Source organism: Sebastes umbrosus, chromosome 6 (genome assembly GCF_015220745.1).
Source record: "Sebastes umbrosus isolate fSebUmb1 chromosome 6, fSebUmb1.pri, whole genome shotgun sequence".
Lineage (NCBI taxonomy): Eukaryota > Metazoa > Chordata > Actinopteri > Perciformes > Sebastidae > Sebastes > Sebastes umbrosus.
The window spans coordinates 335,655-360,750 of record NC_051274.1 but is presented as its reverse complement, the minus strand read 5'-3'; the positions used below and the strand labels follow the sequence as shown (position 1 = coordinate 360,750).

Below are 25,096 nucleotides of genomic sequence, written 5' to 3'. Positions count from 1 at the left end.
TCAAAGAGGCAACTAATATCAACCTTCAGCATTTTCTCTAGTACTTGGACGCTTAGCTCGACATATCAGTTACAGAAAACACACTTTTACCATAAAAACGAGGCTTATGATCTCTATATTTACGGAGCTAATTGAAAGTCAACCTACCACAGAGACGGCATATACAGACTGTTGACAAGATGTAGGGCGCACCTGTCAAGTCTGCAGGGGTGCAGTAGAGGGCGCTCATGCTACATACACACAAAGGTCTCCATGGCAACCTCCATTATAACAATAGAATAATAATAAAATAATAAAGTAAATAACATGATATTGAAACAGATGACAAATAATAAATTAAATTCAGTGTACATACATTTAAAAATATGAAGACAGAGTTAGTAATGGCAAGTGGAATCATTAACTCGGCTACAAATGCAAACACAGCTTCCTGTTGCTTATAGTTAATTGTAAGGTGGGCCTCAGCAGTGTCCTTCACAACCTTTGTTTCATTTGCTTTTAACTTTCTTTATACATGTGCATGTGTGAGCACTCAAATCTGTGTGTGTTGTCATCTATGTGCGGCACACCTGTGTGCATGATATCCTCTACCTCTTTCAGGTGTTCTCTCAGTCCTTCACAGCCTCCTATGCTATCTACAATGTGGCTAATGGGTAGGTGGAATCATGAATGCTAATGCATGGGCTGCACTGGGCATGAGCGTCACCAATGCAAGCAGACCCGCGGATTGAAAAAAACCTTCCCACCCAGAGTGTTGTCTCATCGAATCCGAGCCTCATGTTTCTGTCAGACATGCATTCATTCGTCGTGTTCCTTCAAGGTTCCATATCCCAACTCACGGTTTGTACTGTACTTCAGATTTCACTGCCTGAGTTTCATATTCAGCATTATGTCAGTGGGAAAACTCGGTGGATGATCCCTGGAGCTTCTGGGGGATGGTTGTGAAAAAGGATTTCAGGAGGACCTGCAGTAATGACCATTGCCTGAGTATGCCTTGGAGGAAAATGTTTGCCTGTCCTAGGAAGAAAAGAAGTGCAGCTAGGAACATGGAAAACCAAATGTTGCACTCTTGCATGAACTCCATTCTCTGTTTTGTTTTCCCTCTCTGCATCTTGTCCTCACAGTGCAGTGTCTCTCTCAAGCTCAAGGCCAGGGCATGGATGGACCTCAGAGGGCTTTAAACGGGACACTCGTCCCTAAGGGAGGGCTTATGTCTGAGTGTGTGTGTGTGTTCCAGGGATCTGCTGGAGCTTAACCCTCCGGAGAGGGAGAAGGCAGTGCTCCAATACGCTTCCTGGGGGCCTCAGGGGAGCCAGCTGGTAAGCCACATGCTTACACATTTACCTGATCAATGTGTTGTCTGCGTCATCTGAATCAGCTACACCTGTCAATACAAGGAGATTTTCCTAACTTTACAATCTATAATAATAACGTAATTATCATAACATCAATGGTATCATGTCTCTGTCATTATGAGATGAACTCCATCTTACAGGTTATTGCAGACATGGAGATTCTATAATGGGGTTGTTTTACACTCATAATATAATTCATCTACCTTCCCTGTAATGTAATTGGCTTTTGCTGCCACGTCTGCAGCATATTAACTGGCGAGTGAAGATGTATTGGCTCTCACTTGTGTGTGCGCGTGTGCTGGCCGATGATTCATTCACTCTTGGACGGCGTCCGACCGACGCTCAATTCAAGCAGCCGGTGATGAAGCCTTCAACCGTACTGTCTTTGATAATGGATTGGGGCTATCTGTCTGTGCCGCCCGTGCCAGGCCTATGTGTTTGACGGAGATATCTACTACAAGCCGAGTGTGACCAGCAAAGCCCTGCGTCTCACAACCACCGACCTGGAGCAGAATGTGGTGAATGGGCTCTCTGACTGGACTTATGAAGGTAGGCTGTGTTCCAGGACTTAGAGTGAGAAATCTGCAAAACCAAGCTAACAACAATAATCATGAACAGCAGGTGTATGCTTTGAGTCTGATATACACTGTCTTTTAAAACAGAGGAAGTGCTCCTGACATATGTTGCCCACTGGTGGTCTATGGACGGAGCCCGGCTGGCATACCTCACCATCAACAACTCTGCCACACCTGTGATGGAAATACCTCACTTCTTAGGTGGTCTCTACCCCTCTAATATGGTCTTCCCCTACCCCAAGGTAAACATGGATTAAAACAAGACTAAAGTCTACAGTCACGCTAGCGGCTCTGTGAGGCGGTACATTCTGCAGTTTAGCAGGTGTAATCAGGCGGCAACCTCCAAGTCTGAAAATTGAAACCAATGCGGAAGTGATTTAAACTGGCATTCTTTCTAATATCCAGCAGGAGGCAACTCCTCTGGTTGCAAAAAGAAGTCTGATTGTATAGAAGTCTATGAGAAAATGAGTCTACTTCTCATTCGATTTTTTTTTTTACCTTTATTTATTTAGGGGGAGGTTCACTGAGAGCAATGCTCTCTTTTTCAGGAACGCCCTGATCACATTCACACAGTTACACATTCACACCTGGAAGCTGCCCAGTACAACCACAGTCTGATCTGCTGGCCACTGAGCAGCTCCACTGGACTCAAGGGTACCTCAGTGGTGGTAACGAGGGAGGGGCAAGCGCTGCTTTTCACTTTCTCCACCCAGATTTCTCCTGCTGGTCCGGGGGATTCAATCGGCGACCTTCCGGTCTCAAGCTCGCTTCTCTAACCTGTAGGCCACCATTGCCCGTTATTACCTTCAATTTATTAAACTTCAAGTTTTTAAACTTGAGGCATCAAAACCGTAGTCCACAAACCAATGGGTGACGTTTGTACTAAATGTCATCCATCCAATAGTTGAGACATTTCACTCAAACCTACAAGTCAACCTCATGGTGGCGTTAGAATAAAAGTCGGGGATCACTATGATTCGTCCTCTGGGCATCATGAATGTCAAATGACAAAATCTTCTACATCCAGTAGATGTTGAGTAATATTACTCAATCAGTGAAAGTGTTGACCTGCTAGTGGAGCTAGGGGTAGAGTCAGGGGAGCACCAAAGTCATTAGGATTCATCCTCTGGGTACCGAGACTATACATTCTGAATCAAAGCGGTGGAACGACAGGCCGGCATTGCCATTGCCGCTAGTGTGGCTAAAAGTATTTGCCATCTGTGCGTTCACATTTTGATGAGTTTTTATCTTTGTTTTCTTTTTGTTGTGCTCACAGGCTGGCTCAAGTATCCCATCAGTCAGTCTATTTGTGGTGAATCTCTATGGTCCAGCTCACACTCTGGAGATGATGCCCCCTGACTCCATCAGGGCCAGGTAGTACCTCTGTGTGAATGTAAACACAGAATAAAGACTTTAGACATCACCTGTCAGATATTATTACTATTATGTCCAAATTCCTCTCCCCTCCACCGCTTCTTTTTTCCCCATTCCTTTGCACCACTTTCCAATCACTTTCCCCGTGTATCATTTTCTGCATGGCCTCTTCAGAGACAGCTACATCTCCATGGTGACTTGGATCAGCAGCACCCGCCTAGTGGTTCGTTGGCTGAATCGTGCCCAGAACCAATCAGTGCTGTGCGTGTGTGAGGCCACCACGGGGGCCTGCTCAGAGGTGAGCGGTCATCAGTCGTTCCACATTAGTAATCCACAAACGGCCTCCGCTGCAATATACGGCTTTAATAGAATTTTGGCTTCTTTTACACGGTGTTGGGAGTTAGGATTGATTTCCTTAAACTCTCAGATGTCGACTGGCTGGATTAATATTTAAGGTCATTCGCTGTATGAGAAGAATTCTCAGTGATGTGCTGCAGTATTTTATCACTTGTTCTCTTTCTGTAAATCCTCACAGATTCCAGTCACCCATTGCCAATGCTTCTATATTTAATAATTAATAAATATAATAAGCTTTATTTACACAATGCTACTTAAACTAGCTTTGTAAATGGTGTGACTAATACATTTCTCTATATTGTGTGATCTAAATCAATAGAAACACAAAATGGCCATGGACATAATGCAAAATCAACGACAGGTATGTATTGCTCATGATTCATTAAGTTTTATTACACCTGTTTATCACTGCTGTCTTTCTATTTGACTCAATACTTTTCTTTAACAGGACGTGCCATTGTTTTCAGCAGACGGCTCTGTGTTTTATACAATCCTGCCAGCAAAACAGGGCGCTCGGGGAGAGTTTCACCACATTGCCAGTCTTTCAGCCCAGGTCAGTTGTGAGGGCAGTTAACTTTTACTTCCTCAAGTCATCCTTGAATAATTTCTGCCAAAATTGGTCATTAATATTTCAACAGGGGTCACATAAAGCAGTGTGATTACAGATCTCAGCAGCACAGACCTTTAAAGATGTACCCCAATGTTGGTATAAACCATAGACTGTATATATAACTTAGATGGACGACACTTTCTCCCACTGTACAAAAGTGAAGCCAAAATATCCCAGATATGGGAGCGGCCATCTTGAGACTTTTACGTCGTATGGAGCCAGAGTCTGCGCAGTAGTGATTGGGGGGCAAGAGCCGTAGTATCCAGGTCCCGCCCACACACCGACCCGAACCAATCACAAGTTGAGCACGGCCGAAGCTTGTTAGCATGAGTTACCTAGCTGCTACGTTAGCACCACAGTAGCTGTTTGGCTAGAAAGACAAAACAACTAACCATAATATCTCTATGACTACATTTATGATCAAATGGACACACGATCTATTACACAGACTGGTGACAGTATGAAAGGTTAAAGTTACATCTCTCTCGTGCAATTCTCGAGCCTCCGGCTCCATGACTATTTCACTCAGAGCAGCTGTCAATCATGATGTCATTCAATCATTATCTGTAACCGCTTATCCTATTCAGGGTCGTGGGGGGGCTGGAGCCGATCCCAGCTGACATTGGGTGAAGGCGGGTTACAGTCTGAACGCCAGCCTATCACAGGGCTGACACATAGAGACAGACAACCATTCACACTCACATTCACACCTACGGGACATTTAGAGTCAACAATGAACCTAACCTGCATGTCTTTGGACTGTGGGAGGAAACCGGAGCACCCGGAGAAAACCCACGCTGACACGGGGAGAACATGCAAACTCCACACAGAAGGATTTGAATCTGCGATCCTCTTGCTGTTAGCCCTGCAGGGTGGTGCAGGGCTAACCACTGCACCACCGTGCAGCCCTATTCATAATGTCTCACAACCTTTTTATATCATCAAATAACTCATTAAAACCAAACTTATCACAAAAAAATGGCACTCGGAGAGCGCAGACCTCCGCCCCCCCCTCTCCGTTCAGCTTGCGCCATCATCCACATGTATTTGAGTTTATGTTAAGATCAGCTGTACGTAGTGGAGCATCGTAAAACACTTCATTCACACCGGACAGAAACAAAGTAAAAGTCACCTAAACCGTCGTCGTTACTCTTTCCAACAATCACCAAGTGTGCTTTGGTCCAACTCATCTGGAATTTCACAGTTTAATGTGAAAAAACACAGAATCTACAGTTGACGTGTACTTGGATTTTTTTGGTTTGACCCATGTCCCATCCGCTAACATGGAGGGGGTGGGATTTCTGATCTGTACGGCAGCCAGCCATCAGGGGGCGATCCAGATGTTTTGGCTTCACTTTTGGGGAGCTGTCATGTCGTCCATCTTTATATACAGTCTATGGTGTAAACCTGTGATGGGAATATCATTTCAAGTGAATATGGCATTAAAACAGGGAAATATATAATTGTTGGATAGTGAAGTCTTTCACCTTTGGGCTCATGCAAACCATTAGTGGTTTAGGATTAGAGCTGCAACAAAACTGATTAGTTGTCAACTATTAAATTAATCACAAACTATTTTGATAATTGATTAATCGGTTTCAATCATTTTGTAAAGAAAGAAAAAGCAAAAATTCTCTGATTCAAACTTCTTAAATGTGAATATATTCAGGTTTCTTTACTCCTATATGATAATAAACTGAATATATTTGAGTAGTGGACAAAACAAGACATCTGAGGACATCGTCTTGGGAAACACTGAGCATAATTTTTCACCTTTTTCTGACACTTTATAGACCAAACAACTAATAGATTAATCAAGAAAATAATCAACAGATTAATTGGCAATGAAAATAATTGTTAGTTGCAGCCCTGCTTAGGATCAAATCCAAAGTTTTTCCTCCCGTGTCTCACTTTCTTCAGTCCCAATGTCAAAATGAAAAAATGGTTAAAATATAGTGTTCCTGAACTCTCTCTGTAGCCATCAGTGTCTTTATTTGGTTCAACTTCATGAACCTATCTTCATTTTTCCCCCCATCGTCTGACACACACTTGCTGTATCGTTGCACCTATTTTTATTCTGTATATCTGTGTGCTTCCACATTGCTCTTCATCTCTGTTTCTCTGTGTAACACAGCCTACCATCCCCTCCGTCCCCCCTCGCTTCCTGACATCAGGGAGCTGGGACGTCACCTTGCTCTGCGCCCTCGACGAGACTGCTAGAAAAATGTATGTGAGAGCCACAGCGTGACGAGCTGAATCACCTTTCAGTGCCGGGGGGGGGGGCATCATTATAATGATGAAATGAAATGAGCAAATTCTAGACAAATTCCTTTGTTAGGTCAGACTCTGGCTGAATGGTACACATAAGATTGTCTATTTAAAAATAACTAAAAGGGCCGTTTTAACATGTAGCATTGATCTCAGTTAAAAAGCCAGAGGAAACGGTCCTAACCCTGACTTTGCTTGTGGCAATTCGTTGCCACTGAAGAGGCTAAAGGATTACTTGCACTTGAACAGAGCAGATTATCACTTAAATCTGTCTTTATCCTGCTGGGGGCAGAAACCCCTCCTGAACCGATGGACTGAGGTGCACTGTTAAGAATTTCCCAGTAAAATAACAGTAAAGAGCTGGAAGCAGGGTTGCCATTATTCTACTGTAAAATTAACAGTATTATACTGTCGCTGAAATTTACAGCTTTGTACTGTTAATGAAAAATACAGTATATACTGTTTTTTTGATTAATTTCACAGTATTTTACAGTTAATTTACTGTTTAAGGATACATTATATAGCTGTTTTTCACCTTTCTTTTACATTATCTTACTGATTTGTTTCAATGCACTATTTAGGTTGTATTTTTTACATACATTTTAATAAACATTATTTTTTGCCTAGATGAATAGACTTAGCAGGTTACAGACATAGGAATAGTCACACTAAATACAATTAAAGGCACTTGTTAAGAAAAAGGCTATAATTAAGGCTATAAGGCCCAAAATGTCTGTCTCTAGCTGGCTACAAGCACATAATGCAAACCATAACAACATGTGAGTGAAGAACAGAGCTAATTCACTGATTTTACAATCGTGTACAATGTGTGAGAAAAGAACATCTACAGCTTATCTTATTGCACTTTATTTTTTATTTTCATATGAAGTTCAACACAGCGCCAACAAAAACCTGACACAGATAACAAACCAAATTTCAGAAGAAATAGCATTTCTGAAGACATCTGTCAATCTTACTAACCTTACTTTGTGGAACAGTTACAGACAGTTGAGCTATATCATAGAGTTAAAACAAAACTCTCAAATAATATTTTGCCTTATATCATGTAACATGTGAATATACTGAATATATTGCTGAGCCTTAAGGCATATCAGTGGTACAAATTTAAAAAAAAAATGAACATTAAATACAAAATAATTTGTCTATATACTGATGAGCACCAACACCACCAGACATGTGACATCATGTCCAAGTATGAATATTCAGGCTCTAACAAGGCACATGGATAAGTGTGGAAGTCCAAGTATTGGGCGATAATGGGGGAGTGAGTTAGCGAATGACTTATGGCCCACTCAAAGACACCAGTACTCTCAATCCAGCCTTGGTAGCCCGCTGACTGTGTGAGAGAGAGATATATGAGTTCCAACATAACTTTCATTGTAACTTCTCACGTACAAAATCAGCGTGTGTAGCCCTCATTTCCTCTTATCATGTATGTAATGTAAACTCACCATTTTAAATGAAGTCCCACTCAAGTCCATGAGTCCCATCAGCAGAGTGGATACATGTGGATATACGGTTGTAGTCTTGTCTTGTAGCTCGTGAATTTGCCAGTTTTCTTTGAGAAGACTTTGCCCTGTCCATCCTTGGTGCCTCTCTCAGGGTTTATTCCTACGGTGCACCTGAAAAATGATAGTGTTTCTTCAGGTACTGTGTAAAAATCAAGTTGTGTGAATCACTTAGATTAATGCCACAATAAAAATACAGGTTTTACTGAAAGTATCTAACCTTGAGATTAATTTGAGCGTGCAGGTGTAGAAGGTGGAAAATAATGCAGCAAGCCCCATCAAGAAGGTGGGCTGGATCCCCTCACATATGAAGTGGCCTTCAAGGCTGACCATCCAGCGCCAATAGCTTCCTGCTGTTTCACCTGAAACTTAGAAAGAATTTTCCTCAGTCAACTTCATGGATTTTTAGTCAATGTTTGAAATGAATTGTGTTGAGTGGTGTGCATTACTGGTTGAGAAACCGTTTTTTGATCAATTATGAATATTCTGACCATCTGATCTATAGAACATGTGGTTTTCAGATATCATTCAAAAACACTAGTTAGCTAGTAAATAAACTTGCCTTCAATTTTGTATCTGCTCTGCTGAATTACCACCCAATAACCAACGTGCACTGAAGTCTTAGTGTTACTTTAAATGTTGAAGGGACTTCCATAGACTGTAAAATGTATACACCGTCGTTATGCATGAATTCACTGGCAAAATACATGTATCAGCACATTAACTTAGATATTAACTTGAATACATAGAAATTAAAATGAGCTCCTTGTGTTGTCCGATTAATGTGCAATCATCTGTGAAATTCTAGCTAGCTGTTGAATCCCTCTATCATGACATGCACATATTCTGTAATGCAAACTAACTGGAAACATCACTGATAAACTTTGCACAGATTTATTAATTAAATAAAATTACTACTCACCAATAATCAGTAAGATGGGGATGGATGAATAAAAGAACGGATCCAGCCTCACATGTGCAGATCAGGTGAAATTGCTCTTCCCAGAATTCAAAAAATACTGCATGAAACTGTTATTCATGATACTTTAGACAGTTGATCAGCAGTAAAGTGCTGTTTTTTAAGAATACATTATAGTTCAGTTAAAAAACGGCCTATGAGCGTAATTTAACAGATTTTCTTTTGTATTAACAGTAAAGCGCTGTTTTTAGCAATAACAGGTTAATACTGTTGAAATTCTGCTGTAAATTAACAGCAATTGTTTACAGTGTGTGAACATCACAGAGAATTCAGGAAAGTCAATTGTAGATCAAGGCAGTCGTTTGCAGTCCCAAAGCCCACGGGTTGATGCTGCTCTTTGCCTCCACACGAGTCATTCTGTCTCACGGTACTCTACTTCCGTTCATATAGAGATGGATAGTCGACATATTGCTGCGGCTTTGATGCTCATCTACTTCACAACTGAGTTAATTCACCATCATTAATGGTGCTTTACAAATGAAATGAGATTTTATTAACATGCTGAAGTATGTTAAGTATATTCTTGTCAAGAATAATTGATATCCAGAATATCTATGAAGGTGATCTGCAGTTCTTAGTGTTGAGTAACTTGCTGTGTCTGTGGTTTGTTTTTGTCATTATCAGCTATTTCCTGAGCACAGAGGAATCCAGACAGAGCAGACACCTTTACAGGTAACCATGCTTCCCTGTGACACTGCAGCCATCTCACTTTGGATTTTCTTGTTTGTTGTGTTTTAGCCTAATTTTTGAGAACTGCTTTTTCATTCAGTCCTTTAATACAATGATTTATCTTGTAGATATTGAGATTGGTTTTCTTTAAAGATTTTTGTTAGGGTTTTTTGCCTTTATTTGACAGAGATAGTGATAGTTGTGAAAGGGGGAGAGAGGGGATGACATGCAGCAAAGGGCCACGGGTCAGATTGGAACCCCAGGCTGCTGCAGCAAGGACTCAGCCTTGCTACATGGGGCTCCTGCTTTACCAGGGGAGCTACCGGGGCGCCCCAGAGATTGAGATTTTTCAGGGAATAACTAAAAATTTGGACCTGCTGGTGGCAAGGGTTCATCCTCTGGGCACAATGAATATCTGTACAAAATTTTTACTGCAATTCATCTGATGGATGGTAAAAACATTTCAGTTTGGACCAAAGTGTTTGGCCGGATTTAGCCAACTTTAGCCTCCCTGGAGGCATAGCATGTACTAAACTAGCATTCAAGAAGAGTAACTGCTATAGCGCTGTGTATAGGTAAGAACATTACGATACGTATCATGATACAGGGGTTACGATTCAATATATTGCGATATACTTGCGATACTGTAAGCATGTTTTTTTTTGTGATTTTTAAAAAATCAGATTTTAGTAAACGGTCATAGTAAAAGTTTAAAAAAGTTAACTTTTTTTCAATCAATGCAATCAGAACAGTGGGATCTGCATTTATCACTACGAATCTTTGTATGTGTTTTTTGAGAGAGCGATACAGTATCACAAAAACAAAATATCGCCAACACTCAAGTGTATCGATATTTTCTTACACTCCTAGTAACTGCACACTAATGAGTTGATATATGAATATGTATTATTGTGTGCTGTAGATTTCAGGCCAAGAACTGAAGTGACACATATATAAAATCCTGCTCAGTGGACGGTTACGCTGAGACTCTGGTCAACCTCTGATGAACACACATTGCTGTTCCCTCATCAACCTCCTATGTTTCAGATCTTCTTTTTAGCTTGCATAGCTATTGGCTTCAGGAGACAGCACAATATTATGGAGGAGGGACGATGGCTTGTATAAACTTGGTCTGTGATTAATCCTGTATGAATTTGCAAGCAGCGGAGTGGAGAAGGTCATTTACAGCTCGACACAGAGCAATCTGTTTAAACGGCTTTTTATGTCTAGCCTTATTGAACACCATTTGTTTCTTAAAAGCCAACTGCCGGAACAGTTTGTCTCAAGACACTGTCACTTTTTCCTTAATATCTTGGCAATTAATGACCCTCTCCCTGGAGCAAATCAAACCTCATCTAATGTGTGGTCAATAAGCCGTTTTCCTCTTATGTCCCAGTGTGGACCTGGATGGAGTGTTTCAGCGCCGGTGCATCTCCTGTAACCTCATAGATGGATGTCGCTTCTTTAAAGCTGAATTCAGCCTCAATCAACCACTTCACCCTCTACTGTCTGGGTAAATGACACACACACACGAGCAAGGAATATGCTTCACGCTGCTCAGCAACTGTTGGTTTATGATGTTTTCTTTCTTGAACTTCCGCAGGCCCAGGAATACCTAAAGTGACGGTTCACAGTACAAAGGACTCCTCCAGTGAGTGTTTGGTCTGACCAATAATGTCTGTCCAATAATTGTATTATCCCACACACACAGTCCTGTCTGCAGTTTCCTACAACAGCTGCAGAGGGCGATACTTCAAGCACACCAGAATGTAAAGTCATTCATTCCAGGCTTGTGAACACTGCCCTCTGTCTGTGGCCCTCAGTTAGAGCAATGGAGATGATGAGGATTTCATCTGATGGTGTCTGTTTGGATTGTTTAGGATTGATAACCTGACACACTGGTGTTTTATTTCCTGCAGGATACGTCGTCTTGGAGGATAACAGCCCTCTATCTGAAGCTATGGAGGACAAAGCGGCTCCCTGAGACTCTGTTCAGGACACTCCCCAGCAGACAATCATGGTACAACCAAGAAACACTGTATATGTTGGACATTTAGGATATTGGCCACACAAATACAAGCATTCACAGATCACCTTGAGGGCCTTTCTCAAGCACTCAGACTATATTAAGCGCTGGCTGCAAGTATCTCAGCCTGGAAGGGACAAATATAGTTAAGTACCAACCAATTTCTCTATTTGGTGATTAGGTGATAATAATAATAATAATAATAATAATACTATTAGTGTGAGTCATGTCCTGTCCTTAAGGACCAGTGGCAACTATATCTTTCAGAGTGTGGCTGTGCAGGTTTGTTCGTGTTTTGTTTAGATTAAGGCATGAAACTCCTTTTTTTTTTTACTTCTTCCACTCCACTCCTCTTTCTCCTTAGACCCATGTTTGTCTGTTTTTAAAGGGAAATTTAGGGGGAGAGATAGCAGGTCAGCAGTAGATGTCACATAGAAGTGGTGTACATCATCTGAAAGCTGGAACCTGAAGATTATTTGAGATGGCATCTCAGTTGTTTCTAGGCTAATTCATTAATTCATTATTAATCAATTAATTAAGATACATTGTGAGACTGTATAAGGCTTAAGAACATGATGATAGAAGTATATGATGGCCATTCCCATGCTCTATTATGTCTCATAAGTTTTTGCAGCAATCTTTTGGGTTGAACCATTTGTTATACAGATTTGGTGCTGAACACATTTTTACCACTCGAAAATTGAATAAAACATTATCAATAATCCCTACTAAAATACAACATTAAGACAACAAGACTTGCAGTTGAAGAATTGCATTTTTCGGGCAATTGGATGGCGAGCACTTCTGTTGTGTAAACTGCTCAGAAACCCCCTTAATGTCAATGTAGTGATACAAGCCTACATATTCTGAATGCGTCTAGGGTTCTCTAGTCTGATCCCTCCATCCTCTGAATGCTCTAGCGGTCTCTAGTTTGATCCATCCATCCTCTGAATGCTCTAGGTCTCTAGTTTTTGGCTGTAAAGTTTCATGAGGTTGTGATTATATCCTAGAGGTCACCACAGGTCATTTGATACAATGAGGTGAAGTTTCACAAAATGATCTCACGATATGAAATGTCTCCTATGCCATAGAAGACATATGGACCTATGGGGACTAACATCATTACACATGAATAGAATTGGGCTCATTGGATCCACAAGAGTCTCAGCTTTACAGTCATACCTGATGTATGCAATTCCAAGACTGTTTAGGGACCCCAGTATTCAGAAATATTCAAAAACATAATTTTTAGAATTTGCAAAAAAATACATTTATACTGCAAGCAAAAAAACTGCATGTTTTTTGTCCCAAACTGCTTGTGATTATCATAAAGTGGGCATGTCTGTAAAGGGGAGACTCATGGGTACATTTACATTCACATATCTGGAGGTCAGAGGTCAAGGAGCCCCTTTGAAAATGGCCATTCCATATAAAATTAGGCTAACTTTGGAGCGTTATTTAGCCTCCTTCCTGACGAGCTAACATGACATGGTTAGTACCAAATCCTTGGTTTTCTAGTTTCATATGATAGCAGCTTTAAAGCTGAGCCTGCTGCAGCCTAGTAGAAGAGGATCATTTTTATGTGCTTCAGAGGTTTCAATTGTATTTCAGGCAGAGGCTCTAAATGTAGCAGCAATCCTAACGTGTCTATCGACAGTTGACCTTGTTCAACCCGTTTGCTTTCCTTAGATCTCCACCTGAAACTATCTCTACCTCAGGGTTACGAGGCCAACCTGCACCCTCTCCTCATCATTGTGTAAGCGTCTCTGAACAACCAGCATGCTGAAGGGCAGCTTAAAGTTATTTAATGTCACCTGTTTTGCAACCTATGATCCCTTGCCTTTTCTTCACTCTTCCACGCCCCAACAACTGTCACCCAACTAGCTGTTCCGGTTTGTCTTGTCGCTCAGGGATGGCGTGCCTGGCCGTCAGTCGGTGACAGAGGAATTTGCCCTCGACTGGACCTCAGGTCCCTCTCTGGCACACACAATGTGGTCTTGGACTGGGTGGACGGCAGGAGTGGGGTCGGCCGTGGACAGAAGACCACCGCTGTGGATCCACGCAAGCTTGGCTCAATTAGAGTCAAAGATTATCTGGGAGTTGTCGAGTCAGTGCAGTTATGCAACAACATAAAGCTATATTATTGACACATGAGAATAATGTCAGTAAACTAACAGGATTTGATGACATTTCCACAGGTTGTTAATGCAACTACCTTACATTGACAACCGTCGGATGGTCCTCTATGGCAAGGTTACAGCATTTTCTAGATGTAGAAACTCAACACTCCTATTGAAGCATGAGAGCTATCACATGCTTTGTTTGGTTTAGCACTTCTCTGTTTCTCCCTACAGGCATTCGGTGGTTATTTAACTCTCAAGATGTTTAGCTGCAACAGATAAGCCTCTTTCAAATGCACGGCCGCTGTGGCGCCGATAACTGACTTCCGGCTTTTTAGTGAGTTGATATCATGTCATTAACGATTCAGACATTAAGCCCATGGGAATTGGGATGACTCTGAGACACAGTTCATGCCTTTGAGTAAAAGTTATTCCACTTTTTTTCAGGTGCTGCATTCTCAGAGAGGTATCTAGGCCTTCCAGCAAAGGAGGAGCACGCCTACTCGGTGAGGCTGTGGCTAAAAACCCTCAGTTGCAGGTTTACTGCCCAAAACTAATGTAGTCTTCAACAAAAACTGGACATTTATACGTGTGTCGGGTCCTGACAAAATGCTGTTGTAGTATTTATCACATATCCCACATAGATTTAAAGTCTGTCTTTGGCACTAAATATTGACTTTATAGCAGTGGTGAAAGTATTGAGATCTTTTACTTAAGTAAAAGTAGCAATTACAATTAAAATACTCTATTACAAGTAAAACTTCTGCAATCAAAATGTCACTTAAAGGAACAGTGTGTAACGTTTCGGGTGATCTATTAGCAGAAATGGAATATAATATTCATAACTTTGTTTTCATTAGTGTATAATCACCTGAAACTCAGTATTGTTGTGTTTTTGTTAGCTAAGAATGAGCCCGTCATATCTACGTAGGGAATGGGTCCTCCGCCATGTTTCTACAGTAGCCCAGAACAGACGAACCAAACTCTGTCTCTAGAGAGAGACTTTTACGTTTTACAGTACCTGAAGGCCACTGTAGTTCTCCGACACGCTTATGAAACTGCAGTAACGTGAGCCGCAGAGTGCAAAACCATCCGACTTCCGTTGCTCCTGAAGTTATATACATGCATCTTCTCAAAGCCTACACATGCTGGATACTGTCTACCAAGGGGCAATGAGATTTATTAGGAATTTTAATAATAATAATAATAATAATACATATTATTGGTGGCTCCTCTCAGGACACTTAAGGACACCTTAAAAAGATAACATTATACATAAACAGATAAAAACAGACGGACATGACAGAGACACATATAAGGCAGACGAATATGCCAGTTTGAACAGGTGGTTTTGAGGAGGATTTGAATGTTGAGATGGTGGTCAGACTGGGAGCAATGCAGCTGAATGCCCTAGCTCCCATGGTGCTGAGGCGTGAGGCAGGGGTGGTCAGAAGACCAGCTGAAGATGAGCGGAGGGAACGGGAGGGGGTGTACTCCTGAAGGAGGTCAGTGAGGTAGGTGGGGGCCAGGTTGTGGAGGGCTTTGTAGGTGAGCAGAAGGTTTTTGAAGTCAATCCGGTGTTGAACAGTGAGCCAGTGTAGTTGGATGAGAATGGGGGTGATGTGGTCAGAGGATTCAATTCAATTCAATTCAATTATATTTTATATAGCGTCAGATCACAACAGAAGTTATCTCAAGGCGCTTTATATATAGAGGCAGGTCTATGACCGTACACCATAGTTTTAGAGACCCAACAAGATCCACCAAGCGCGCTGTGGCCAGGAAAAACTCCCCGATTAGTGGGAAGAAACCTGGAGCAGAACCGGGCTCTGGGTGGGGAGGGGCCATCTGCCGAGACCGGCATGGGGGGATAGATAGATAGATAGAGAGAGAGAGAGAGAGAAGAGAGAGAAAAAGCAGCCACATAATAAGCCCACGCAGCCTTAATAACTAATACAAGTAGGACTAATAACACAAAACCAATAGTAGTGGATGTAAAAGAATGATGATACAACTATCGGAATTGATATCATTGGGTCGTCTTCAGACGGGCTTTCAAGCGGAGCTTCCAGCTATCTCAGTCCTCCATACATCTGGCTAGCTCGCCAGCACTGTCCAGCATCTCTCCTCAGTACGTCCATGTGTGTTGGTGTGAGACGTCCCTGTGATCGATGCCCGTGCGTTGGATCCCGCAGCATCAGCATGCTTGCTGGGAGTTCTTGATGTCTTTGGCAGTGACCGAGAAGTCTCATTCTCCAGGCTGCCACTTTGTCACTAAGCCTTGGTAGTCCCTCGTTAGCCTTGGTAGTCCCGCGTTAGCCTTGGTAGTCCCTCGTACAGACGGAATCAAATAATGATGGATCTGGTGCGGGTGATCCGGTGCGGGTGATGATCCGAGCGGCAGAGTTCTGAAAGATTTGAAGTCTGTTGAGCAGTTTGGTGGGAAGGCCAGAGAGGACAGCGTTGCAGTAATCAATCCGGGATGCAACAAATGCATGGACCAAGATTTCTGTGCTGGAGTGAGACAGGGATGGGTGGAGTCTGGAGATGTTGCATAGGTAGAAGAAAGCAGTCCGGGTGACGTTTTTTATGTGGGGTGCAAAGGAGAGGGTGCTGTCTAGGGTGACCCCAAGGCTCTTGACCGTGGGTGGAGAACGGAACGGAGAAGCCATCAATGAAGAGGTTTGGGGCGCTGGTGTGTTGTGATTTGGAGAGGTTGTTTTTGGAGCCGATGAGCAGGGCCTCTGTTTTATTTCCATTGAGCTTTAAAAAGTTCCTGCTCATCCAGCTCCTGATGTGTTGTAGGCAGGTGGCGAGGGAGGTGGGTGGCAGGGCAGCGCTGGGTTTAGTTGAAATGTAGACCTGTGTGTCGTCGGCATAGCAGTGAAAGTGGACATTGTGATGACGGAGTATAGTGCCAAGGGGAAGGAGGTAAATGATGAATAGGAGTGGACCCAAAACTGACCCCTGGGGGACACCCCGTGAAACAGTGGAACACCCTGATCTGTGGTTGCTCAGTTGTACATATTGTTGTCTGCCGGTGAGATATGAGGAAAACCATGTGAGTGCAACACCAGTGATACCAATATCAGCCAGACGTTTGATGACTAGTGGGTGGGAGATGGTGTCAAAGGCAGCAGTGAGATGGAGGAGGATGAGGATGAGGATGGTGAGCAGTCCCAGAGTCAGCTGCACGGAGGAGTCGTTGGTGATTTTGACCAGGGCTATGTCAGTACTGTGTTTGGGGCGGAAACCAGATGTGGAAGGGTTCATGGAGGTTGTTTGAGTCGAGGTGGGACTGAAGTTGAGCGGCAACCCTCTCTCAAGAGTTTGGAGATGAAGGTGAGGTTGGAGATGGGCCTGTAGTGGTTCAGATCAGCTGGGTCAGCACTGGGTTTTTTGAGAGTTGGTGTGATTGCAGCGGTTTGAGGGTGGGGGGTACAATACCGGTGGTGAGGGAGGAGTTAATCATTCTGTGATCATGGGGGAGATGGAGGGCAGCAGGCTTTGACGAGGATTGTGGGGAGGGGATCGAGCTGACAGGTAGCTGGTTTGGCTTAATGAATGAGCTCAGTGATGGTTAATTCCGTTGTTGGTGTGAAGTTAGAGAGGGTGCTGATGAGTGGTTGGCAGGAGGTTGCCATCCAGATTGGGTCACATGAGGAGGTGCAGGATGAGGCCAGCTGTTGGTGGATGGTGTTTGATTTGTTATCAAAGAATTGCAGAAAGGCAGTGCAGTGATCAGTGGAGGTATTTGGGGGGAGGGTTTCTTGGAGGCCGAAGAAGGTGGCTGACTGTTGAGAAGAGGTTCTGGTGTTGCCTTTTTCCGGTACTGATGAGGTTGGAGTAGTAGGAGGATTTGGCAGTGGAGAGTGCGTTCTTGTAGAGGTGTAAGTGTTCTGTGTATTGTTGGATGTGCACTGAAAGTCCAGTCTTTTTGCACAGCCGCTCAAGTCGACGACCGTTGGTTTTAAGATGATGTGGTTTAAAGCCCTTACACACCATTGCTCTTTGTATGCTCGGGTAGGATAGCCTGCCTTGTCCACCCGTAGACTGAACCACTGGCGTGTTCTTATTTATAAGGCTATTCTTGGTCTGCTTCAATCTTACCTAAGGATCTACATTCTTCAAAAAAGTACGGGAAGTTACTGTCTTCGCTCCCAGGACTTAATCCTATTAACTGTCCCCAAAGTCCACACTTAACTGGGAAAAGGGGCATTCAAGTATGCTGCTCCCTCTTCTTGGAATCAGTTACAAAATGACTTCGAGAGCTGGTCTCACTGAATAACTTTAAAGACGTGGAAGCATGCACATGTCTTTGTTTTATGTCTGCAACTGTGTAGCTGTGCTGCTGTCTATCTTGGCCAGGATACTCTTGAAAAAGAGATTTTTAATCACAATGAGTCTTTAGTCCTGGTTAAATAAAAGTTAAATAAATAAATAAAGGGCGGCACCATGGTGGTCCATGAGGCTGCCGCCTAACAGCAAGAGGGTTCAAACCCGGCTTGGGGCCCTTCTGTGTGGAGTTTGTATGTTCTCCCCGTGTTAGCATGGGTTCTCTCCGAGTTCTCCGGCTTCCTCCTATAGTCCAAAGACATGCAGGTTAGGTTCATTGTTGACTCTAAATGTCCCGTAGGTGTGAATGTGAGTGTGAATGGTTGTCTGTCTCTATGTGTCAGCCCTGTGATAGTCTGGAGACCTGTCCAGGGTGTACTCCGCCTTCACCCAATGTCAGCTGGGATCGGCTCCAGCCACCCCGCGACCCTGAATAGGATAAGCAGTTACAGATAATAGATAAATAAATAAAGTAATAAAGTAGTGTTATCATGGTAAGGATGGCCTTCGAGCAAGGCAAACGACATCACCACTGTTTTGCACGTGGCCGCGCACGTTACCGCAGTCTTGGAAAGGGAGGAGTGAGCGAAGGGTAGTCAGTTGGTTGCAATCTGCAATCACAGCACTAGATGCTGCCAAATCCTACACACTGTCCCTTTAACAACATTCAAACTGTTATGAAGGTAGGATTTATTGCAGCGGCTGCATTGGTTTCAGCTATAGGTGTTTCTAATGAAATACTCACATTGTGATGGTATATCTTTTCAGACTGCCTCTTTGCTGGAGGAGGTTAACAAGCTGAAAGATGAGAATTTCCTTATTCTGCATGGAACTGCAGATGGTGAGATTTTTTTTACATTTTTAATTCTTGAGTGTCTTTTTTCACTTCTAATTCCAATGTATGTGTGTTTGGCCAAAGCGAGGGTACACTTCCAGCACAGCGCGGAGCTCCTGAGCCGACTGGTGAGGGTGGAAGCCAACTACTCCCTGCAGCTGTACCCAGACGAGGGCCACATCCTGAGAGAGCCGCGCAGCATCCAGCACTTCCAGCGGACAGTGGTGAACTACCTCCAAACCTGCTTGAAGCACAGCATCCTCCTAGATCCCGTAGAGGATGACGAGGAGGAAGATGACTGAGCCCAGAGCCCCTTCCCCTCCTTCTGGAAGGACTATCTTTGGACTGTATGCCATTTTATGCATTACCTTGGGTCGGATTACCAGGCACAAGAGCACAGGAGTGGGGACCAAATGCATCAGATCACCTCCTACAACTTCTGGAAAAATTGATGTACCTGTATACCACAATTATTTCTGCTGTTATACTGTATGTTTGAGGCCCTGTTTGTTTACAAAATTCACTTGAGAAGGTGTGGACTAGAAGGCGACTGATTTCTGCCAAAGGTTTACAAAGATTTTAAAACATGCATGTCGTAATGGCTGCATGATGTGGAATAGTTTACATTGCATTTTCTGTGTTTTGCCAATCTTAATCTCACCCATCAGGGTTAGAAGTGCAAAATCTGCCAACAGCCGGGAACACTTTGGAAGACTTTTTAAAAAATCCTTATTACAGGATCACATTCAGATTTATGCAGAATCCAGTCATATCAAATTAAACAATTTGGAGAGCTCTGATACAAGATATTTTAATCCTAAACTCTAAGATAACATGCAAACTGGCCCTACTGGTCACTGTCCTAGGCAGACTCTCCACGATCTTTAAGATGTCATTGTAAAATCTGAGTTATTTTAGGTCTTTTGCACAGCGTGTTCGCGGCTCAAATAAAGTGAAATGAAGCATATGTATCATTCTAAATGTGCCAAATACATTTTGTGGACTTTATCCACTGGTTCTATTAGCATTACTTGCATTATGTGATTAAGAATGAGTATGCAACTGTGACTTTTTACACCACAAGCTCTGATTCAAGGACGATTGCAAGAACGTCTATTTACTGTATTTGGAAGTACAGTATGTTTCTGTTTTGGTACATCTTGGCATTTTAAACATTTCTTCTGTATTGTAAAATAAAATTTTTTTTTGGACAAACTGTTGGGCCATTACCTTACAGTCCACAAAGGTAGTGGACAGTGGGCTTGACCATCAAACTATCAACCAAACCATACTGGTAAACTGCATGCAGTTGGTTTGAAAACGAATGCCCTTGAATCTTGACATCTGGTTACTCCTTTTTTTTCAAACAATCCTTGACAATAAAGTTTGAACTTCTTGTTTTACAGCAAATATCTCCTTTGGTTCCTCCACTAATCATTATGGATGTCTAATATGGAGTTACTTTTGTGTCTTTATTATGCAAGAAAACAGAATAGGTTTGAGAGCAAAACTATCAACATGCAATTAAAAACATGTTTTATTGCAAGTAAAATTAATTTGTGATTAAAAGTGTATTAATGCCAATCCAAAAGTTTTGTTTGCATTTCCAAAAGTTTTGTTTGTGAATCCAAAAGTTGTGTTTACTGTTGAGCTGAATCTCGTCTTCAGGACCTACTGTACGCTGAAAGATGTATGACATGTCTCTATTGACCAGTCTCGATTGGAATGACAGCTTGGCAACATCCACTGTTAGTAAATGAGAGAGGAAGTTTTGAGGTTCATGGAGAAGACAGAGCGGGAACGGAGAAGACAGAAAATGAATGTGCTTAATTAATTAGTTACACATAACTTCCGTCTTAGTAATGGCAGGAATGTTATACTTGAACTGGTGCATGTAGATTGCTTTTGTTTAATGATCTGTGATATTGTAATGGGTTAAAAAAATACATATGATTTTGTCAGCCTGTAGCTGCTAGCTTAGCTTAATTAGCTAGTCACTCACTTGAATCAGAATCAGAATCAGAAAGGTGTTTATTGCCAGGTGTAAGGGGTATACACTAGGAATTTTCTTTGGCTTTGTTGGTGCAGTCAAACAGTAAAATTACAAAAGAATCAAAAACCTATTGTCATAGGTATGAGACGTTCCCAGGCTGCCTATTAGCCTGCATGACGTTGTGCATGTAGCTACTATTGACAGGACTATTTGTGTTCATTGATCTAATGTCAGTTTATTTATATTTGTAATGTGCAGTGCATTCACTAACAGTGGATGTTGCCAAGCTGTCACTCCAATCGAAACTGGCTAATAGAGACGTAAGTGTCTTACATCTTTCAGCGTATTTCCCGCCCCCAAAAGATTCAGATCAACAGAAAACCAAACGTTTGGCTTTGCAAACAACATTTTGGGATTTGCATTAACACACTTTTTATCAAACAATAAAACATTTTGATTGCAGTGTCATTAGTTTTGCTCTTTAATCTATTTTTTGATTACAGTGTGGAAAGTTTTGCTGTTAAACCTATTCTGTTTGATTGGGTAATAAATCCAGGTAACCATATCTTCATTATAATGTTTCTCATTGATCTTGATACCATATTTCAAGGGTAAAGCTCAGAATCCACTGTAGGAGCCACATCCAAGATGCCCTTTAACTGCACCTGTGCAGAGGTAGCACACTAGTTAAATCTAATAAATAAAGATGAGTGTACAGGAGAATCTCTGTCACATTATCCAGATTAAGGAAAGTTGTAACTGGTGCTTTATCAACTGTAATCAGCATCACAATGTTTTTTCTTCAACTGATTAGAACAGTGGAGAGACTTTACAAAGCTCGTTCTTGAACAGACCCTGATCTCCAGCTGTCGTCACATACAGAGGGAGGGGCTCTATCCAATCTGCGTACACCCCAACAGCCCTCTAGCCAATCAAATCCCTATACGCTATTGTGCCGATCCACCCGTCGCCCAATCAACAAAGCCGCTACTTGCGGGCCTGAATCCCTCTTCAACCTTGTGCTGTCTGGAGGGGACCTTCAACCAGCTCCGCGGTGCACCGGCAGCGCCTTCATCAGCGGCTTCATCAGCTCTAAAGAAGAAGAAGAAGAGGGAAGAACACATTCACACAGACACTATGTCCTTCCTCACTGCCAGCAGGCTAGCACCTAAACTCCTCAACTCAAAGGTAAGAGAACTTGGAACGGTCTCAGTAACACTGAACAAGTCAGAGTAGTGGATGATGTTCCCTCCGGAAGCTAACGGCATGTAATGCGGGATAACAACGCTAGCTTAAGATGCTAGCGGCAGGCTAGCATGCTAACGGCAGGCTAGCGGGCTAACGACGCTAGCTAGCCCTGCTAACCACATTGTGACATGCTGTTGACCCAGAGCGTGGCTAATCATTGAGAAACAGTGTAATGGCTTTTAAGAGTAGCCTTAATGTCTTGATATTCGATATAGAACTGCTATGACGATAAGGTTTCAGTTGTAACGTTGCGGTTGGTTAACTGGTGTCATGTTAGCTAACGTTTGCTATCGTTAGCATAGGAGCCCTGTGGTTCTATAGCTGGCCTGCTACTGTCACCGCCTGTCTGAACATGTATCTTGAACCAGTAGGGACTAGACCGTGTTAACTTGATACCACTTTCTTTGTTATTAATAAAGAATACTAATGATTGATCCGCTACAGACACTGTGATTAAACTCAGCTTCAACTCTGTGTGCCCCCCACCAACCCCGTTGACCTTCAAGTTCAGATTATTACAGTTTTAATGATCTAACATCGCATCATTCGATGAGGTCCTCACAGGATGTTGTGTGTTCTAAATTATCTAAAAGTGACATAACACTGTGGAGATAAAGTCTTCTAGTGTGAGTTCAGACCCCTAACATCTGTTTAAATGACGTCATCTCAGCTGGCAGATTTGACCATTTTAACGTGTGATTCTAAAATTGCTTTAATAGTTAACTCGGTATGTCATGGTCATATCACTAGTGTGCTTTGGCTAATCAATGATAAAGTGAGTTGCCTTCCATGCTGACTGTAACCTTCCAGTGACTGCAATCTAGCGTCTTACTCCACTGACCTCTCAGCCTAGACTACTGACACTGAATGACCCTCATATCAACTTGTGTCCTCCACTACTGTATCATACCTAATAACTTACTAGATGTTCCCTCAAGCAAGCAATCAGTGACTAAATGTTTCCTTCCTTGAACTCTGTACAAACTGTCTTTATCTGCCTATCATGTCCCTGTTATCGCTCTTGTAATTAGGAATATGTAGATATAACCTGTGTCACACTCACCCTTTCTGCCTTATCAGCCGAAATCTTTGCTCGGGAGTTTTATTAGTGAGCTTTTTTGTAGTTGCATATCTTATTTTGACCATAAAATGTTTAGTCTCTGAACTATGACTGAAAATCATGTGATTCACAGATTGAGAGCAAGGACAGTAGAACACGTGTGGTGGTCTCATTATGGTTCCTTGTAGGGTTGTGTATTGGCAAGAATCTGGCGATACGATACGTATCATGATACAGGGGTTACGATTCAATATATTGCAATACATTGCGATACTCTAAGCAAGGCAATATATTGCACCACCATATGCATTAAATCAGAGTAAAAAAAGTTTTTTTTTTATGCAATCAGAACAGTTTGATCTGCATTTGCATGTATCACAGTCCCTCTAACATGTATCTGTATATTATTTATTTTTGTTTGTGTAGTCTTAATTTTTGCAAAATAAATAATAAATAAATAACATCCAACATCATAGCACTACTTGGAGAGGGCACATATACTGAGATGGCGCATCTCTTTGCAAATAAAATAAAGTATTGACTGAGTTAGTCTTTGCATGTAAACTATTAAATATAAATCAATAATGTTTTTGAGAATTGATACAGTATCTCAAAACATAATATCTTGATATTCAATATTTACGATATTTTCTTACGCCCCTAGTTCCTTGCTTCAGATGATTCTAGTTTTTCAGAAGAGAAAGTTGACTCTCTTGTATCTCTAGTTTTTTTTAGGTCAAAACTTAAGATGCCAAAACCAGCTTTTTAAAAGTGCAAAAAAAGAAACGAGTGGGAATTATTCAACAAATGCTTAATACAATATATATATCTATGGTAATATTTTTCTTACATATAGCAGTTACGGTGTCATTTAGAGACACAGTATGTATATTAATGTGTGTTTGCTATCAACAAAGCAGGTTCCTCCAGGTTGTACGTTTAGTTTTGTTTACCTAAGCTTATTTTTATTGACAGATTTTCTCACGTGTATATTTTAGTCACAGCCTCTGGGTTGACTCCTATATTCTACTGAGGTGTAGCTGCTCTAACCTTTCTCCCAGACAGGACACCGGGAGTGACTGAGTGTAACTGCCGCTCTATATTTAAGACCCTGAGCTGTTACATAATCTCTCTCTCTCAGCTGTGTAGAGTGTGTGTGTGTGTGGTGACGCAAGAGTCTACCTCTTGTTTTTTGATGAGCCTTGACGGTACTTTTATCTGCCCACCAGTTGTGTTTATGGGGAGGGGGATCTCATTGGGAGCAGAGCCAGCTTCCCCTATCCCCCCCAGGCCCAGACTTCCTCCCACTGCCATTGATAATTTTGATAAGCTGAAAGAGGAGCCCTGTTTCGGTGGTGAGCAACAGCAGGCTCAACTTCTCACTGCTGAGCTTCAGACTAGATTAGTAGCCTCCAAACCCTTTTATAACTACTGTAGGGCCAGTAGTTTTTGAATCTCTCATACATCCCCTAGTCTTGTCCCAGTTCTAGCAACAGTCCCAAGGCTTAAAGGGGAACAACGGCCATTTTTAAAACATTGATATTATTCTGGAGGCTATATATGATATATATATATAGATATATATATATATCTATATATATATATCTATATATATATAGATATATATATATAGATATAGATATAGATATAGATGGGGAAAAAATACTGCAACTTGCTCATGTATGCGCCGGGAAACAACAAGGTGGCAGCGTCATCATGGTAAACAGCAACTGCCTGTCAGTGGCAATATGAATGGAGTATAG

At 42.1% G+C, this 25,096-nt stretch overlaps 2 protein-coding genes and 1 long non-coding RNA gene across 3 annotated transcripts in view; 2 read left to right on the top strand and 1 right to left on the bottom strand.

Moving 5' to 3' along the window:
* The window catches only part of LOC119490451 (inactive dipeptidyl peptidase 10), a 51,367-nt gene extending 30,930 nt beyond the window's left edge, over positions 1-20,437 (top strand). Inside the window, 24 exon segments of the mRNA XM_037773847.1 lie at positions 601-653; positions 1,238-1,319; positions 1,784-1,904; positions 2,018-2,172; positions 3,207-3,304; positions 3,479-3,602; positions 3,981-4,022; positions 4,110-4,214; positions 6,406-6,497; positions 9,672-9,719; positions 11,113-11,205; positions 11,207-11,229; positions 11,320-11,367; positions 11,636-11,685; positions 11,687-11,719; positions 11,721-11,736; positions 13,432-13,498; positions 13,653-13,707; positions 13,710-13,849; positions 13,941-13,995; positions 14,097-14,199; positions 14,310-14,368; positions 18,966-19,038; positions 19,117-20,437. Coding sequence (XP_037629775.1) covers positions 601-653; positions 1,238-1,319; positions 1,784-1,904; positions 2,018-2,172; positions 3,207-3,304; positions 3,479-3,602; positions 3,981-4,022; positions 4,110-4,214; positions 6,406-6,497; positions 9,672-9,719; positions 11,113-11,205; positions 11,207-11,229; positions 11,320-11,367; positions 11,636-11,685; positions 11,687-11,719; positions 11,721-11,736; positions 13,432-13,498; positions 13,653-13,707; positions 13,710-13,849; positions 13,941-13,995; positions 14,097-14,199; positions 14,310-14,368; positions 18,966-19,038; positions 19,117-19,334 — 1,953 coding nt within the window. The 3' untranslated portion in view covers positions 19,335-20,437.
* LOC119490454 lies at positions 7,723-8,698 on the bottom strand. The gene is made up of 3 exons (XR_005207415.1): positions 8,289-8,698; positions 8,012-8,182; positions 7,723-7,896 (listed from the first exon to the last, which is right to left on the bottom strand). It is a non-coding gene; the product is annotated as an uncharacterized LOC119490454 (long non-coding RNA).
* A 1,558-nt stretch (positions 20,438-21,995) lies between the features above and the next one.
* Positions 21,996-25,096, top strand: part of cs (citrate synthase) — a 28,751-nt gene continuing 25,650 nt past the window's right edge. Inside the window, exon 1 of the mRNA XM_037773848.1 lies at positions 21,996-22,213. Coding sequence (XP_037629776.1) covers positions 22,163-22,213 — 51 coding nt within the window. The 5' untranslated portion in view covers positions 21,996-22,162. The remainder of the gene's footprint in view (positions 22,214-25,096) is intronic.